At 40.4% G+C, this 17,437-nt stretch overlaps 1 protein-coding gene across 2 annotated transcripts in view; it reads left to right on the top strand.

Moving 5' to 3' along the window:
* Positions 1 to 339: 339 nt before the first annotated feature.
* Positions 340 to 17,437, top strand: part of plcl5 (phospholipase C like 5) — a 268,767-nt gene continuing 251,669 nt past the window's right edge. The window contains exon 1 of one of the 2 annotated variants that reach the window (XM_063038100.1): positions 340 to 953. In XM_063038100.1, the coding sequence (XP_062894170.1) occupies positions 747 to 953 (207 nt within the window). In that variant the 5' untranslated portion in view covers positions 340 to 746. The remainder of the gene's footprint in view (positions 954 to 17,437) is intronic. The other variant, XM_063038099.1, reaches the window with a different exon arrangement.

Below are 17,437 nucleotides of genomic sequence, written 5' to 3'. Positions count from 1 at the left end.
TGTCCCCTTACCCCGCTTCCCATGAAGGTGGACAGGGGATCGGATTGTAAAGTGATCACTCCAACCTGCGCGCACTGATTTTATTGGAAATTTTGGAAATGTTGCGACAGCCTGTCAAACGATACTGGCAGAGTTTTGTTTATACTAATATCTAGCAGTATTCTTTTTGAAATGTTAACGTGATTTCTAAGTCGGACTAAAACCTAAGGAAAACCGTTTAACGATCTCGTCCCGCTGCAGCCCACCGCGAACATTATTATTATTATCATTATTATTATTATGCTTTGGGACACTTAAGAGTATTTGAAGGCAGATAATTCCATTCATTTTAATGTCAACTTGCAAATCGCTGAACTTGCACGTTTTATGTCTTTCCTGTCTTCAAGCAGACGAAAGTAGCTGGTGCTTTATCCACACACAGCTGTCACGTCTGTTTTACTGACTGATTCTGCCGAAGGAACAGAACCCCAGTGGATGCAGTGATTTTATTCAGAGGGGAGATCTGGGAAAGAGGCGTTCTTTGCAACACAACACGAGTTGGAAACGAGGAAGTCACACACGCCTGGGCTGAGGTGACGGATTATATCCGTTAATTTCACAGGAAGTAAATGAGAGCGGCTCGGCTGGCCGCACGCCTCTGGAGCGTTTAGATAGTTTCAGCACAGTTGTACCGGGCTCAGGGGCGCAGGGTCACCCGGGTCTCTGCAGCATGTGGCCGCGCTGACTGTGCTAACGATGCTTCTCTGATGATGGCGGATGTTCAGAGAGACGGTGCTGAAGTCGGGCTGCCGGATCACCGGGCTCCAAGCAACCCCATCCCGGACTCGTCTGGCTTCTTAGCAGAAATTCAACCTGTCTCGAACGGGAAATGCCCGGATCCGGGTGACCCGTCTGTCAGCAGTGAAAGTACCGCGAGTAAACCGTGCACGCCGCCTCTAAGCAGCATCATTAAGGTAAAGAGCACGCTGACACCCCAAAGCCAATTTGCATTGATTCAATCTGTTTAAGCGAGGCAAGGAAATAATTATATTTCTAAAAATAGTTTGCTTCTCAATTATTAATTTATTGCAATAAGGATATTATTGTTTTGTTGCATGTTTAACGCTGTCCGCGCAGCACTATCAGTCGGGTCTAGCTACCGGAGGGAGCTGTTCCCAAGATAGGGAGAATTTTCTTCCATGTCCCAAGGATGTGAGGTGGATGAGAACGGAGAGCACCCCGATCGGACTGCAGTCTTTGTAAGCGTATACTCAGTGAGAAGTGAGGAGAAAAACGAATACAACTCCGGGTGATTGGGGAGTAGGAGCAGGTTTCTTTATTGTTGCCATTTGCACGGAGCTTGGGGAGTGTCGTTCTGGTTTTTGGTAGGTTACCACAGCAGTTATTTTTCAGTGTCATAACACCCCATTCACCCTCGAGAATAGCTCTGCGATATTGTTTATTATTAATACTGTGAAGACAAATTGGTATTTGAATCGCATCTGGTAAAGAAAATAGAAACCCACAATTAAATAGGAGCTCAAAGGGTTTTACTTAATAAAGAATTCACTCTCAGCCCTCTTGTTCTGGGTTGGGTAGAACAATATGCACTTTCAAATTCTTTTTCCACAAAGTATAACTACCTTTTCTTTAATACTGCCTGCGAACTGATCAAACTTGGATTTCAAACAGAGGTATATCCACGTGACCGTAAAAGCCCAATAGACAAAAAAAAAGGATTTCTGGCGCTTTGTTTGCCGTCGCTGTGGTATGGAGGTAGAGATTACCGCACAGTGCATAAAGAAGCGCTTGATGTGCCTAACTGCACACTCTTCAGTTTCACTTACATTCATCTGATAAAGAAACCGCTGGTGTTTACACTCGGGCAAGGCTGACAAGCAACAAGTAACATCCACGTCAATCAAATGGCAATCTGAGATCATCTACAACAAGGCAGAGTGCAGCTTTTTGACCATCATATTCCGTTCTAAGTACCACACCATCGACGATCTTGACTGGGGAGCAGCAGGAGGGTTGGGGTTGGATTGGTATGGTTGGTCACCATTGACAGGAACCTAAATAGATCGGGCACTTAAGTGGCTACACGAGCAGGTCAGAGGCTGGGAATCCTGCCCCAAGTGACTAAATCTTCTGACACCAACACTTACTTCATCCATAAAGCACAAGTCAGGAGTGTGAGAGTTTGCTGTTCACTTAGCTGGATGAGAGAAGCTCCACCAAGAAGCTGGACACAATCTAGGAGAACATATACACAAAATGCTAGAGGAACTCTGTAGATCAGGTAGCACCTAGAGAGGAAAATAAACAGTCAATATTTTGGGCCGAGACCTTTCATTACAACTGAAGGACTCAGCCTTAAATGTAAGCTGTTTATTCCCCTCCATAGATACTGCCTGACCTGCTGAGTTCTTCCAGCATTTTGTGTGTGTTGATTTCCAGCATCTGCCAAATCTCTTGTGGAAATCCAGGACAAAAGGGCTTGCTTAATTAGTACTCTACCCATCACCCTAAGCATTCACTACTTCCACCACTAGTGATCTGTGACCTCAGTAAGTACTTGCTACAAATGTGCTGTAGTTATTTACCAAGGCTTCTTAAAAGGTGTCTCCCAAACTCATCAGCTCTGCCGTCTCGAAGGGTAAGCAACAGGTATGTTAGAGTGCCATCTTCTGCCTGTAACTCTCCATGTCTTATACTGACTTGGAAATATATCACTGTTCCTTCAGCACCATTAGATCAAACTACTGAAACTCTATGCATATCCACCCTTTCAGCACAAAGACTGAAGTAGTTCAAAAGTTATCTTGCCATCATCTTCTCATTGCTACTATGAGAGAGGAGATACAGAAGCCTATGGACCCACACTCAACAATTCACGAGTAGCTTCTCCCCTTCTGCCATCTCATTTTGAATGGAAATTGAACCCATGAACGCGACCTCACTACTTTTTTCTTTTTTTCCTCTTTTTGCACTACATATTTAATTTAACTTCTAAAAATGTATACTTCTTACTGTAATTTACAGTTTATTATTATGTATTGCATTGTACTATAAAAGCAAATTTCACAACATATGCTGGTGATATTAAACCTGATTGTGATCCTGATCACCCATGTGAGGAATGTCCAAATCCATTCAGTGAATTAAAAAAAGATGCATCCTATTTATTCTCATCCACTGATATAGATATTCTGTAGCCCCTATAAGACGCTTACTTTAATTTAAACACTTAGTATATGCTTAGTAAATGTGGTTATGGTAGTGGCACAGTAGACTAACGATTCAGAGTTCAAATACTATCAGGGAATTTAAATTCAATTAATAATCTAGAATATAGAAAAAACTGTTAGTCTTAGTAATGAAAAGTTGTAGAATTAGTCAGCTCCATCGAGGATACTAGCCTCCATAGTATCCAAGGCATCTTCAAGGAGCGGTGCCTCAGAAGGCAGTGTCCATTATTAAGGACCCCCACCACCCAGGACATGCCCTCTTCTCATTGTTACCATCAGGAAGGAAGTACAGAAGCCTGAAGGCATACACTCAGTGATTCAGGAACAGCTTCTTCCTCTCTGCCATCTGATTCCTAAACAGACATTGAACCCATGAACACTACCTCACTACTTTTTAAATGTATTCTGCTTTTCTTGAACTACTTATTTTAACTTAAGCATTTAATAGGCATATATGTGCTTACTGTAATTCTTTTTTTTCTATATTTATCATGTATTGCATTGTACTGCTGCCGCAAAGTAAACAAATTTCAGGACATATGCTGGTCATATTAAACCTGATTTTGTTTCTGACTCTGATTCAGAAATATCAATTGGTTTGCTAATACTCTTCATGAGAGGAAATGTTCTATTGTTACTGGTTCTGGTCTGTAAGTTGTAGAGATAGACATTGTGGAAGCAGGCCCCTTGCCCGCCCCCCCCCCCACCCCAGCTGTACTGACCATCAGACACCCAATTTAGTCTTCTCACATCCCCTTCAACATCTCCAGATTCCACAATTCAGTTACTCAACAGAGACTGTAGCAGCAAATTAACCTACAAAGAAGCAAGTCTTTTTGGGATGTGGAGGAAACTGGAGTGCCCAGAGGCAACACAAGTGGTCACAGGAAGAGCTTCACAGGGACAGCACCAGAGGTCAGAGTTGAACCTGGTTTGCTGTTGCTCTACTGGTTTACTATGTGAATCCAGACCCACAGCAGATGTGATTGACTTATATTTGTCCTCTGAAATGGCCTGGCAATCCAGTCTGTTGAGTGGCATTCAGGAAGGGCAATAAGTGCTGTCTTTGCCAGGCATGCTCGTGTCCCAAACAATAAATAATAAGAAGAAAGTCAATGTCAGCTGTGTAACTTAAAGTTCAAAGTAAATTTGTCATCAAAGTATGCATACGTCACCATATACATACAATCCTGAGATTAATTTTCTTGCAGGCATTCACAGTAGAAGAAATACAATGGAGTTAATGAAAAACTACACATGAAGACTGACAAGAAACCAATGTGCAAAAGAAGAAAACTGTGCAGATACATAAACAAATAAATAGACAAACAAATAAATAATACTGAGAACATGAGTTGTCGAGTCCTTGAATGTGAGTCCATAGATTGAGTTCAGTGATCAGTTTAGTGTTGAGGTGAGTGAAGTTGTCCAAGCTGGTTCAGGAACTTGATGTTATGGATATTTTGTTAAGAAGATGCCAATTGATGGGTTTAAAGATGTTACTTACTCCAGGGATTTTTCCAAATCACAAGCCATTAGCTTTATAGTTATTACTTGTGCACATGAAGGGACATAAATAAATTAGTTTTTCATAAATACTGTGCAAAACCATAGTTTTTTCGAGTTTGTTTTCATGCCCTATGACTGTATAACAGCTATTATTGAAAAGCCGTATATCTTCCTTAAAAGACAGTGAAAATATTATTGTCTATCAATATGTTATTTTTTATGTCCTTGTGAAGTTCGGTGCAAATCACTTTTATCAGTAACTTGTTGGTACATCTAGTGTGCAGCAGCAAGTGATAAAAGACAAATCACAGGAAAACATTTGACTCATTATGATACACTCACTAGCCACTTTATTAGGTACAGGAGTCCACAGGATTGGAACTCATTGGGGTCTTCTGCTGCTGTAGCCTATCCACATGTTGACATGTTGTGCATTCAGAGATGCCCTTCTGCACACCACTGTTGTAAAGCGTGGTTATTTGAGTTACTGTCACCTTCCTGTCAGCTTGAACTGCTCTGGATATTCTCCTCTGACCTCTCTCATTAACAAGGAGATTTCACCCCACAGAACTGCCACTCTCTGGAATTTTTTGTTTACTTTTTGCAAACTTTAGAGACTGTTGTCATGAAAATCCCAGGAGATAAGTGGTTTCTGAGATACTCAAACCCCACCCCGCCCCTTCATCTGGCACAACAATCATTTCACGGTCAAAGTCACTTAGATCACACTTCTTCCCTATTCTGATGTTTGGTCTGAACAACAACTGAACCTCTTGACCATGTCTGCATGGTTTTATGCATTGGGTTGCTGCCACATGATTGGCTGATTAGATATTAGCATTAATGAGCAGGTGTATAGGTGTACCTAATAAAGTGGACAATGAGTGTATGTTACTGTATTACTCTTTATTTCTGAATGAGGGATGCATGGTTAAATCAGAGAGTGGCAGAATTGTGCCTGAAGAGGCCATTTGGCATGTTGACTCTGTGTTGGCTTTTAATAGAGCAATCTTATCAGACTCCTTCTCTTGCTCATGTTCTCCATTGACCCCAAGTTATTCTGTCTCAACTACCTATTCAATTTCCCTTTGGAAATTTGATAGTTTCTGCTTCCCCCCTCTTTCAAGGCACAAATTCCAGTTCATTTCCTGCTTTCTGAAAACTTCCTTACAAGTTTTTCTCCACATCTCCTTCCTACTTTTTGCCTCAAATTTTAAATGTGTTGTCAAGGAAGAATATCTGCTTAGTGGAGTTGGGTATGGATCCTTCTCTGGGGCTACAGAATAAATAGAAAAAAGCAATCAAAGTTAACATCTCTCCTCATGGTAAGGCTGCTTGAACAAGAGTGTTGGAGGTGCTCAGAGTCTGAAGTTGAATGTTGGGAAATTGAATGAGGCTGAAGCATTAACCACTTTTTTTCCACCTGTAGCTGATGAGCTCACTGTGCATCACCAGAAAGTCTCTTCTGAGACCTTCCTGTTACAAAACTACCAGAGCAAACCATGGAAGAGGGCTTAACAACAAAGTTTAAAAAATGCCTAGAGGGCTATGGCCAAACAAAGGCAAATGGTTCCAGCTCAGATTGACATCTTGGTCAGCATGGACAAGTTGGGCCAAAAGGCCTGTTTCCATGCCATATTGCTCTGTAGCTATAAAAGTGATGGCATACATCTTAGCAGCTGACATATGATGTGAGCCCAAAGAAGAATGAATTTGAAAAGTATTTATTATAGCTGCTTTTGTAAAAATGGAAGGAGATGAGAATTCACTATTCATTGATAAAGGGACATCTTTGCTGATATAATTCTATTCCTATCTGTTCAATATGCTCATACTTGTATCTTGCCAGTCTCTTAACAGGTGTACACATCTGAAAATTCCAAGTTGCATGTGCTTTGGCAACATAACAGCAGCTTTTCCAAAGGTTAGGAGGTAGACGACAGTGAAGACAGTGGCTCTGTTTTGCACTATTCTTCAGTACCAGGCATTGTTAGAAGAAGTGCCCTCTCCCTTGCACTGCTAATCTGGTTAGAATCCATTCTTTATTAAAGGCCTATCCTGTTATATTTAAAGCCCATTAGTTTTTAATGAGCATTCCTCAAATGGGCTTGTACTTATAAAGAAAACATAATCTCCTGTAAAGAAACTTATTGCAGTCCTTCAGGAACTGGAAATTTCTTGGAAAACTCTTTTGTATTGCCAGCTGAGTAGTGCAAAGTGAGGTCCCATCAGCTTTGGGAAGGCAATGGGGATTTAACCCTCTTTTGGTGGTATTGCCTGAAGGAGTGATATAATTAAGAAGTAAGGGAGAACTCTCTTGAAAACAAGTAGAGCTAAAGGATTTTTGAAAATCTGTTTGAACTAATAAGGCAGATTTAACATTCATCTGAAGGACAGTATTTTAGAGAAACTCTCTACCAGTACTGTACCAGATTTCAGAATAGATTGTGAACTTGAAATTTAAAATGTGTCTTGAAACTACAAGCATCTGATTAGAAGATGCTGGCTATTTGCCCACCTATGGATCATGTGGTGTTATTTAATGTTTACTTCTCTGTCTTACGGATTGCACATAAAGATCCAGCTGAGAGGATATGTTAGAGCAGTCCTAATGCTGTAAGATTGCCAGCAAGCAGGCAAAATGACCTTCTGTCTGATGTTTTATCTCCCTGTCCTGCTTTAGATCTGTACTATATCTTCCTACAGCAACACAATTGCAATCAGAAAGACTGACAAAGACGGATTAACCCCATTAGTAGCTCCTCAAAGTTGTGCTGATGTATAACAGCTATTGGGTTTCTCTGCATCTTTCTCTGTATGAAAGAGCAAAATTTAAAAGGTACTTGGGTAGGTACATGGACAGGAAAGGTTTTAGAGGGATATGTGCAAAAAGGAATCTTCGATGGTAGGGACTATTTGACTTAAAAGGCCTGTTTCCATGCAGTATGGCTCTTGAATTCACTGACTCTATGAGAGAGATTGCTCAGACTCCCTCACAAACTTCATGGAATTTCTTTCATTGCCTTTTGTGTGAGGAGCTGTCACTACCACAACCCACCATCATATCCTCCTTTCCTCTTTCCTCCACCAGGCTTCCCTTCAAAGTATTAATGCTCTCTGCCCCAGCTATGGTCTGTGGGAGAAGGCTCCACCTTCTCCTCATTATTTCTGGATAAAGTCATTTTGCATGAATTCCCTATTGAATTTATCCACCATCTGGAAGAGGAAACATCTTCTTCCTGAAGATGCCCTCTGATACCCCTTGTATAATCTTAAAGCCATCCTTTAGCTCTCACTTCTCTAGATAACGCTGCTTAATTATGGATGAAAGTAAATTGGAAGGCTATGTGGGAGGGAACCATTAGGATGGTCTTGGAGTATGTTGAAAGGTTGGCACAATATTGTGGGCTGAAGGGCCTGTGCTGCACTCTACTGTTCTATGGTCTATGTTTAATTCTGTCAAAGTTGCAGTATGACAACGTACCTGTTGAGGGTGGGACCGGGAGACGAGGTGGGGGAAGCTCTTGCTTTGAGGCCCAATTTGCATTTTCAGGATTTTGACTGCCATTGTTGCTCTGTGTTCCACTAGCAAAGACACAATTGAAATTATTGTAAAGAGTCCAAAGGGTGGACATGGTTGCATGTGGAAAATCTCCAGTGTCTGATGATTAACGAATGCATTAATATTCCGATAGGATACTCTGCTGCACCAATGCCTTCTGAAGACTGCCACTTACCATATCTGCAATTCAGCCTTGAATCCTATTTTTAAGCTGTCTCTGATTTAGCTGGCACAACAAAAAGAAAAAATAGCCTAGAGCTCAGGTTAGGTTTCAACTTGCAGTCAAATGTGTCTCGGCTCTTGTTTGAATAACACGAGCGTTTTATTTATTCTGAGTGAATGAGGAGCACAGGAAAAAGCATGATTCATGATTATCCCCAATTTCCTTCAAACCCAATAGTCAACCATTGCATCATGCAAGTAAGAGTAAACATTAAATCCAGATGGGGTAAAAGGATGAAATTTCCCCTCCTGAAATGACATTAGTGAAATAATCAGGTTTTTGCAATAATCCAATAGCATCATTGGTCACTATTGTTGTTGTTAGCTATTCAATTCCAGAATTCATTTAGTCAGCTGCCATGGTGGTATTTGAACTCATATCCACAGGTCATAAATGCTTGTCCAGTAATTTAACCACTACACCTGCTTCCAATAAGCTTCCCACAGGAATGGAGTGAATCTATGTGATAAATGCACAACTTTTCAAGCTATATCACCTGCACTAAAGAACCAAGTTCATACCAAACTCAATCACCAAGCTGTAGAATGAAGTTGTCACTTTGCATTTGCACATTCAGAGACCAGATTCCAAATCACTAGTGACTTGTTCACTGAAGTGTACAAGAGAATGGGGTTTCTATCTAACATCTACAACGTGAACATCTTTTACCAATCTATGTACACAAAAATGCTGGAGGAACTTACCAAGTCAGGCAGCATCTATGGAGGGAAATAAACAGTCGACATTTTGTCTCAGCCCTTAACATTGACTCCTTATTCTCCATAGATGTTGCCTGAGCTGCTGAGTTCCTCCAGCATGTTGTGTGTGTGGCTCAAGATTTCCAGCATCTGCAGAATCTCTTGTGTCCCTTTACCAACTTCTCCCTGCTACCCAACATTGTCCTCTTACAATAAAGTACCATGATAAGCTTCTAGGAAAGATGGATCTCTTCCATTACCCTGGGACCTCAGGGTGGGTAGACATCAGGGATAAATCTCACCATTACATTCGGTGCGCCAGCATGGATTTTGGGCATCAGAGGATAAAACTCAAAGCCCCATGGTGTACTGGAAAGCGATGATCCTTGTCCTCCTGAGTACACCTGAAACTTAGCCTGCCCACACCAGAACAGGAACTGCCCATGTTTCTCATTAGGATAAGTGAGCAAACACTTGTATCCTCCCCCAGGATAACTTCGGCATTACCGAGGCTTTCGGTCCACTTGACTCTGAAGGGCAGGTCAAGCAGTTCACATGTCTATAACCCAACTCATGACACAGATACTTCATTAAAAACTCTATCACAGAATCATGTACAAGGAAATGATTCAAGGATTTGAGAAAGTTTGACACCTTCACTGATACCTGGGAATCACTTGCCTGTGGTATTTCAAAATGGGAAGAAGAATTCAGGATGGCACACAGAAACTTTAACAGGAGTAAGATGAAGTCCAGCTAAGAAATGCATTGCCTCCCAAAGTAGTCAGTTTCCTGCTTTGTCAAGCCCCTACTCCCCACCTTTTGTAGGGTCTATGGTGATCAGCCACCTCAGGATATGCACAACTTGAGAGGAAGTAAGTCATCATGAACCTTCACAGAACCACTTAGGGAGATGAAGCCAACATCACAACCTTGAGCACAAGGCTCACTTTCTTACCGACATACTTCCTGAAGAATGCAGAACCAAACACTTTAGATTCAGAACACATTTCCTAAGAGGATAGATATTTTTTCGGTAAGCTTTTTGAATTTTAGATCCCTATCCAATCACCCTTGCCCCGCTTACTGCCATTCCTCTTTCAGCTCTGTGAGTGGCGAGGTGTTCTGCTGTCACGTGGCGATCCTCCCAGTAGCCTGCCTAAGGAATGTATGTATCCTGTCTGCCGCAAACATATAGTTGATTTTCCCTCCAATGGATCCTAATGTTGGTGACAATTGACCTTTACATTTGCCCTAGAGTGGGCTTTGTCAGGGTATAACTGGTTTTATCACACAAACTGCATTTATTACTGTGGCTGTTATTTGTTATAATTTGGCCAATACACATACCACCCTGGATTCTCATTGCATTTACTTTGCCATGGGTACAATGGGTAACATTCAAAGGAGTGCTTTGCCTTGTAAGTCAAGTGTATCTGCTGCTGATGCAATGAAAGGTAAAACCACTGAGGAAAATGATTGTTATACACTCAGTGACCTCTTAGGTACAGGAATGGAACCCGTGTGATCTTCTGCTGTTGTAGCCCATCCACTTCAAGGTTTGACACGTTGTGTGTTCAGAGATGCTCTTCTGCACACCACTGTTGTAACGTGTAGTTATTTGAGTTACTGTCACCTTCCTGTCAGCTTGAACCAGTCTGGCTATTCTCTTCTGATCTCTATCAATATCAAGGCATTTTCACCCACAGAACTGCTGCTCAAGACTGGATGTTTTCTTTTTGTTTTTTGCACCATTCTCTGTAAACTCTAGGGACTGTTATGCATGAAAATTCCAGGATATCAGAAGTTTCTGAGATACTCAAACCACCCTGTCTGGGACCAGCAATCATTCCACAGTTAAAGTCACTTAGATCACACTTGTTCCCCTTTCTGATGTTTGGTCTGAACAACAACTGAAACCCTTGACCATGCCTGCATGCTTTTATGCATTGAGTTGCTGTCACATGATTGGATCATTAGATACTTGCATTAATAAGTAGGTATACAGGTGTATCCAATAAAGTGGCCACTGAGTTTGTGTTAGGGAGGTCTGTTTCAACAAACTATAGCTGGTGCTTGTAAATGATTTGCAACGAGACCATGTTAACTACCTCTTTACCTTACAATGTTCATATCTATTGAAAGAAAGTAAATAAACTTTACAGCTCTTAGTGCATTTTGCAAAGAAGGACTTCCTATTGTGTCAAGCTGGGTTCAGCAGAGCATCCACAGTGGATGTTTAGAGTGCATTTCCTTTTTACCTTATTAACAGCAACTACTTTTGAGTTTGAAGTGCTTCTGAGAATCTGACAGAGATTTGCACATTCTTCACCAAGATACAACCACCTTTGCCTTGGTTCCCTTGGTTAGAAGACTGGAACTCCCCACTCACTGGCACGGTGGAAGCAGTTTCAATAGAAGGACCACAGCAGTTCAGGAAGGTGACTCGCCACCACTTTCTCAAGGATATTTAGTCGGTGGTAAATATATACTGGCTTTACCAGTGACGCTTGAATAGAAAGAAATCTTATATTTTGCACTCGTTCTGAGTGTTGTGCAGAGGAAGCTTTTATAAAATAATTTTATTGCCATAATATTGAAGAACACGATGAAAGATGTGAGTGGAGAGTTATTTCACCATTGTTTACCTCTCATAAAACGCTGTCAAACCCGTCTTTCTGAACTCTCTTGATTTTTTTTCTTGATGTCATTCTCTCTGACTGACTATAACTATTAATTTTCTACCAGATAAGTTACACCAATTCAACACATTAGATACAAAGTTAATCTGTGAACATATTGCCTACAAATGCAATAATATTTGTTGAGGAAGTGTATACAGTATATGCATCAGACACATTTGAAATCTGCTTGCTTACACCAAACTGGCAGAAGCTACCGCTAATCAGAATGGACAGTTGTGACATTTGTAAGAACTGGACAAAGAGTTTTTAACATTTGATTACTTCATGGCACCATATAATAGTATTTTCAATGCTGTTTGAGTATGTTATGTGCTTAATATATTATAATGTGTCAAAATCCTTGGTTAGTTATGTGCTTAAAAAGTCACAGTCAGAATGGTAACGATCCTGAGTGCATCCACTGTATTTAATCTGCAAAGCGTAATCTGTGTTTTTGAGATGCTTGAGGTATTGAAATCGCCCTCATGTGCTTGCTTTTGTACACACCTTATTTGATGCAATATTAAAATACAGTATTACTGCACAATGCTCATAAGTGCATAGGAGACGTGCATGAAACTATTTCACTCGAGGTGTTTCAGTGGACACAGAGTGACAACGCTCACAACCGGGTTTGACTTCTCATTCTCTGAGAATAGTCTCCGTTCCTCAGAAGCAATGTAGATTTATTGAACATGAGGTTTGAAGCATTTGAGCCATATCTGGGAAGAAAGATTCCCCTATTGTCACCTGTCAATTCTCCTGCAAATAAAGAGTTTATGTAATAACCAATGGCCATAAAACGATAAGACGTAGGAGCAGAATTAGGCCATTTGTCCTGTTGAGTTTGCTCCGCAATTCCAGCATGGCTGATTTATTATCCCTCTCAACCCTATTCTACTGCCTTCTCCCTATACCTTTGACACCCTTACTAATCAAGAACCTATCAACTATTGCTTTTTACTTTGGGAAAGATCAATTTTTGATCCTATCGTGCCTAATGACTTGGCTTCTATAGCCATCTGTGGCAATGAATTCCACAGATTCACCGACCTCTGGCTAAAGAGATTCCTCCTCATCTCTGTTCTAAAGGGATGTCCCTGTGACTTAGTGTTATATAGAAAACTAAGGCTATGTATAGTTTTGGATTAGGGATGAGACATAATTCCCCTAGCTATGATAGGCAAAGTGCATATTTTCAAGTCACAGGTTTTGTTCTTATTTTTTTTATTCCTATTAAAAATTCCCAGGTGTCCACTTGTAATGGAGGTTGCCTATTGTCAAGTCACACCATACATACATTCTTGCCTCAGTGTCTGAGTTGCAGCAGTGCTTCCAGTAACGACAGAGCATGCCAAAATTGTCAGCACAATTTTCATTATTAATGTGGCCAATGGGATCTCACATAGAGAAAGTCAACAGGAAATGTATGTAGCGATGATATTTTTAATACACAGGGAACCATAAAAAACTATTTCAGCATATTGTTATTAATTTATTTTTCCCCTGAAAGATGGTGAGGCACTATCAACCTGGCTCTGGGCAACAACTTCCAGACCTTGGGTGATAGAGTTGAGTATTTGGATCATTTCCAACCCATTTGAGGATTTCACATTGACAGTTAGATTTCCTTCCTTACTCCTCTCCATGAAAACACTGTATTCTGTCTCAACTCTCCATCACCACTTTACAAGCTGGTCCTATTCCAGAGGTACACAGGATGAATTCAGGGGAAATTAACCAACTTCAAAACAACTTTAACTTCTTTGGTTTCATTTAAAAATTTTTTAGAATCATTTTAAAATCATGTGGTAGATTCTACAATGTGATTATCAACATTTGAAATCAATGTGTTGTTTAAATAAATGGCTTCCAGTTAATTGGATCACGTCAGGACCAGTATCTTTTGGCCCAATTAAGCAGCTGCCCCAATTCGCTGAAGTTTCATGAAAATAGTTAAAAAGGTATAAAAAGACAATCAACTATTTAACTGAGTAACAAATTATGTATTTAAATGAAATACAGAATAAATCAGGACACTACCAATAATACTACAGTACTATAAAACTGTCTATTAGTTCCCAAGTTATCAATGGAGGAATTCATCCAGTGTACACTGCTGTATTCTTTTGATTGACTATAAATGAACAAAATCAGCACAAAAACCTACTGCAGATTGTGGACTACCTTCATACAATGCTTTTGCCGCTTGTATTCTCAAAATCTTCGTTTTCATTGTGACATTCAGAATGATTGTCGATACCTTCAAATTCTTTATAGGTCCTAACTTGTTGAAGTAGTGAAGTTGTTTCATTTTCACTCCAGGCTATTTCTGGCATCTCCAAGCATGAATGTATGAAACCACAGTGAGCAAAATGGTTTTGAATTGTCTTACTGCTTATTTCTTGCCAACGTACAGTAACAATAATCACTGCTTTTTGAACACAAGCACACGCAACTGACGCTAATTAAAAACTGTTCACTGTAAGCACTTTGTAGTGTTTAATGTCCACACAAGTGCACCCGTCTGACATTAGTTACAAAGTGTTCAGCAAGTCTCCCGCCCCAATTAAATGGCATAATGTCTCAAATAAATAATGGGAATCTAGGCTACTTTCTCAATTAGGTTTTGTTCTTTAAGGGTTATTCCAAATAAGCAGCTGCCCTGATGGCTCCTGATTAATCAGAATCCACTGTATTCTCAAAACTTGACAGTCACATAACAAGTTATTGGGGCAGATATTCAAAAGCTTGCTCAATGAGGTCATTTTTATAAGAAATGTCTTTAAAAAGTAGAGCTAAAGAAGTAATGAGGTGAAGAGGGGCAACTTAACAGATCAGTGTCTTGGCATGATGGCTCGTGGTGCAGTGATCAAGTCAGGGCCCTCAAGAACTAGAGGGGTGCAGATACCATAGAGATTTGGGAGTTGGGGAACACAGCTATAGAAGGGGCAAGGCTGTGTGGGGAGGAATGTGGTGTACTTGTAAATAGAAGTGAGAAATTTCAATGATTATTTTGGGCAAAATGCATTTTTCCCTTAGTAACTAAACTTTACAAACTAAAATTGTACCTTGCATTATCCATTCACTCAATCTGTATTATTAGTATTTATATCTCTACTTGAAAGTGTACAAGACTGGGACCTAAGCACTGTTCCTTGCAGGTTGAGTAATTTGCTTGTCAAACAAGGCAAGTCTGACTTACACTACAGACTTACTGCTGATTAACCAGCCAGATGGAAGGAGGGACTGCTTACCTACCTAATACCTTGCAGGCTATTGACCCAATGCTTATTCAAGTCTTTAGTGTAGAATCCAGACAAAGTTTGTATTTCAGATTGTCACCTGGCAACTTCTGTTGGGAAATACCCTTGTGTGGAGGTTTGATGAGGTCAAAATGGAACTCTGCTACGATGCCCTTCGTTATCAGTAAACTAGCCAGGTGACTTGACAAAGACTAATGAAGGAATTATCTCACCAGTGAGTCAGTAATATCAGGGAATGAGCAAAGGAAGAAGGAAACTTACTGGAAAATAGTGCAAAAAGTATATTTTTGTATTGGCCCCATCAAGTGAGCTCCACAATCAATTGTGCACTCTTTGTTATAGTCTGCTATACATAACCTGAAGAGATAAGAACCTAAAATGATTTTTAACTCGTACTGGCTGCTGTTCAATAGCAGCATTATATCTTTAGGTTTGCTGCCCAACAATTATAATGTGGTCGATGTGTGAAGACCAATGGAAAATTATAGTTAGAGTGAAATAAACTTAACTGTTTGAAATAAGATCCATGTTGTAAATCAGTATTTGTATTGTTAAAACTCCTTAAACTTGTTTCTTTCGGAGTTAGATCTAGAATTTTTTCACTAAATCTCTTCGCCTCTCTCCTTTAGACACACCCTTCCAGCCACTCTCTGGCCCTCTTAGTTTGAACCTCACCTTCGGGGTTTATCTCCAAGTTATGGAGGTGGAGAGAGTGTCTTGATGGTGGAAGGAGATCTCCTCTGGATCGCAAATGTGGGTGAGAGGGTACTAGTCTGATGGCGGCTGGGTGAATCCAATTGCAGAAGGGGTTCCTGGTCCTAATTGCATTCAAACTGGATAGGGCGATGAGGATTTCACATGGGTGGTCTGTGTGGGGCACAATTGCAGAGGCGAATGGGTAGGTCCAGTGGTGATCAAGTGGGACGTGGTGGTGGGAGCAGAGGAGCAGGCAGATTGTGGGTGGGTTTGAGACATGTTTAGTTCATTTTTCATGTTTTCTCTTTGCAATTTAATCTTTGAAATTATCCAATATATCTGCTTTTGAGAGTTAAGATTCAGCCCATGCTGCTATATGAAGTCTTAATTTATTTCCTTCTAAGCTTATAAAATGGCTGAACCTGTAAATAAACATTGGCAGATTCGTAGAAATGTCATTTTAGAGACTGTGGTCATTCTGACTCTGATATACTTGCAGTGTTCCTTTTTTTATTTCTTAATCTTTTATTTTTGGAATTGTGAATTAATTGTCTATTGCTTCCTGCTGATGATCAGTTGACTACAACCTGATGGAAGAGCCACAGATAAGACAAATATAGTAACCCTCAGTAGGGATGCTTTGTCAGTAAGTACATTGGCCAGTTGGTGCACAGGGTGATACTGAAGATGAGCACAGGATACAGATGCGCAAAATGGAACTGGGCAGCCCATGAAGGTTATATATGTATTTTTAGAAAATTACTGACAAATAGAGGCATCTTCAAGATGTGCAATTCTTGTCTTGGATTACATCATAAATTATCAGATCTGTTTACAGATTAATATGGTATCTGAAATTTACTGTTAGGCAGTAATAGTTTACTTGCATTATTGTTTTGTTAGTTGTCAGAAATCTACCCCATTCTTCCACTCAGTTATCAGAGTTTAGTCTATCTCTGGCCCCATGGATGTGTATGTGCACGTGTTTTTTTTTACCTGTACAACTAAAATGTAGCTGCTCAGCTAAAAGTTCAAAGCCTCAAAAATTACAGTATCTAGTTAGTTTGGGGATTTCCAGCAAAGAGTAGGGCATAAACAGCATATCATTTAATTAAAAACCCTAATCTGTTTATGATGTCTTTGATAGATGTCCAGCTAGAAAGAATGATGGATAGTAAGGAAGATTGTCTCAGTCTACAGCTGGATGTACACTCAGTGGCCATTTTATTAGCTACCTCCTGTACCTAAGTCGTCACTGAGTGTACGTTTGTGGTCTTCTGCTGCTGTAGCCCATTGACTTCAAGGCTGGACATGTTGTGCATTCAGAGATGCTCTTCTGCACACCACTGTTGTAACATGTGTTTATTTGAGTTACTGTCACCTTGAACCAGCCTGGCTGTCCTCCTCTGATGTCTCTCATTAACAAGGCACTTTCATCCACAGAACTGTCATTCACTGGATTTTTTTTGTTGTTTTTGCAAACTCTAGAGGTTGTTGTGCACGAAAATCTCAGGAGATCAGCAGTTTTTAAGATACTCAAACCGCCCCATCTGGCACCAACAATCATTC

The sequence above is a fragment of the Mobula hypostoma genome, chromosome X1 (assembly GCF_963921235.1).
Source record: "Mobula hypostoma chromosome X1, sMobHyp1.1, whole genome shotgun sequence".
Taxonomy (NCBI): domain Eukaryota; kingdom Metazoa; phylum Chordata; class Chondrichthyes; order Myliobatiformes; family Myliobatidae; genus Mobula; species Mobula hypostoma.
This window is presented reverse-complemented; position numbering and strand designations above follow the sequence as displayed.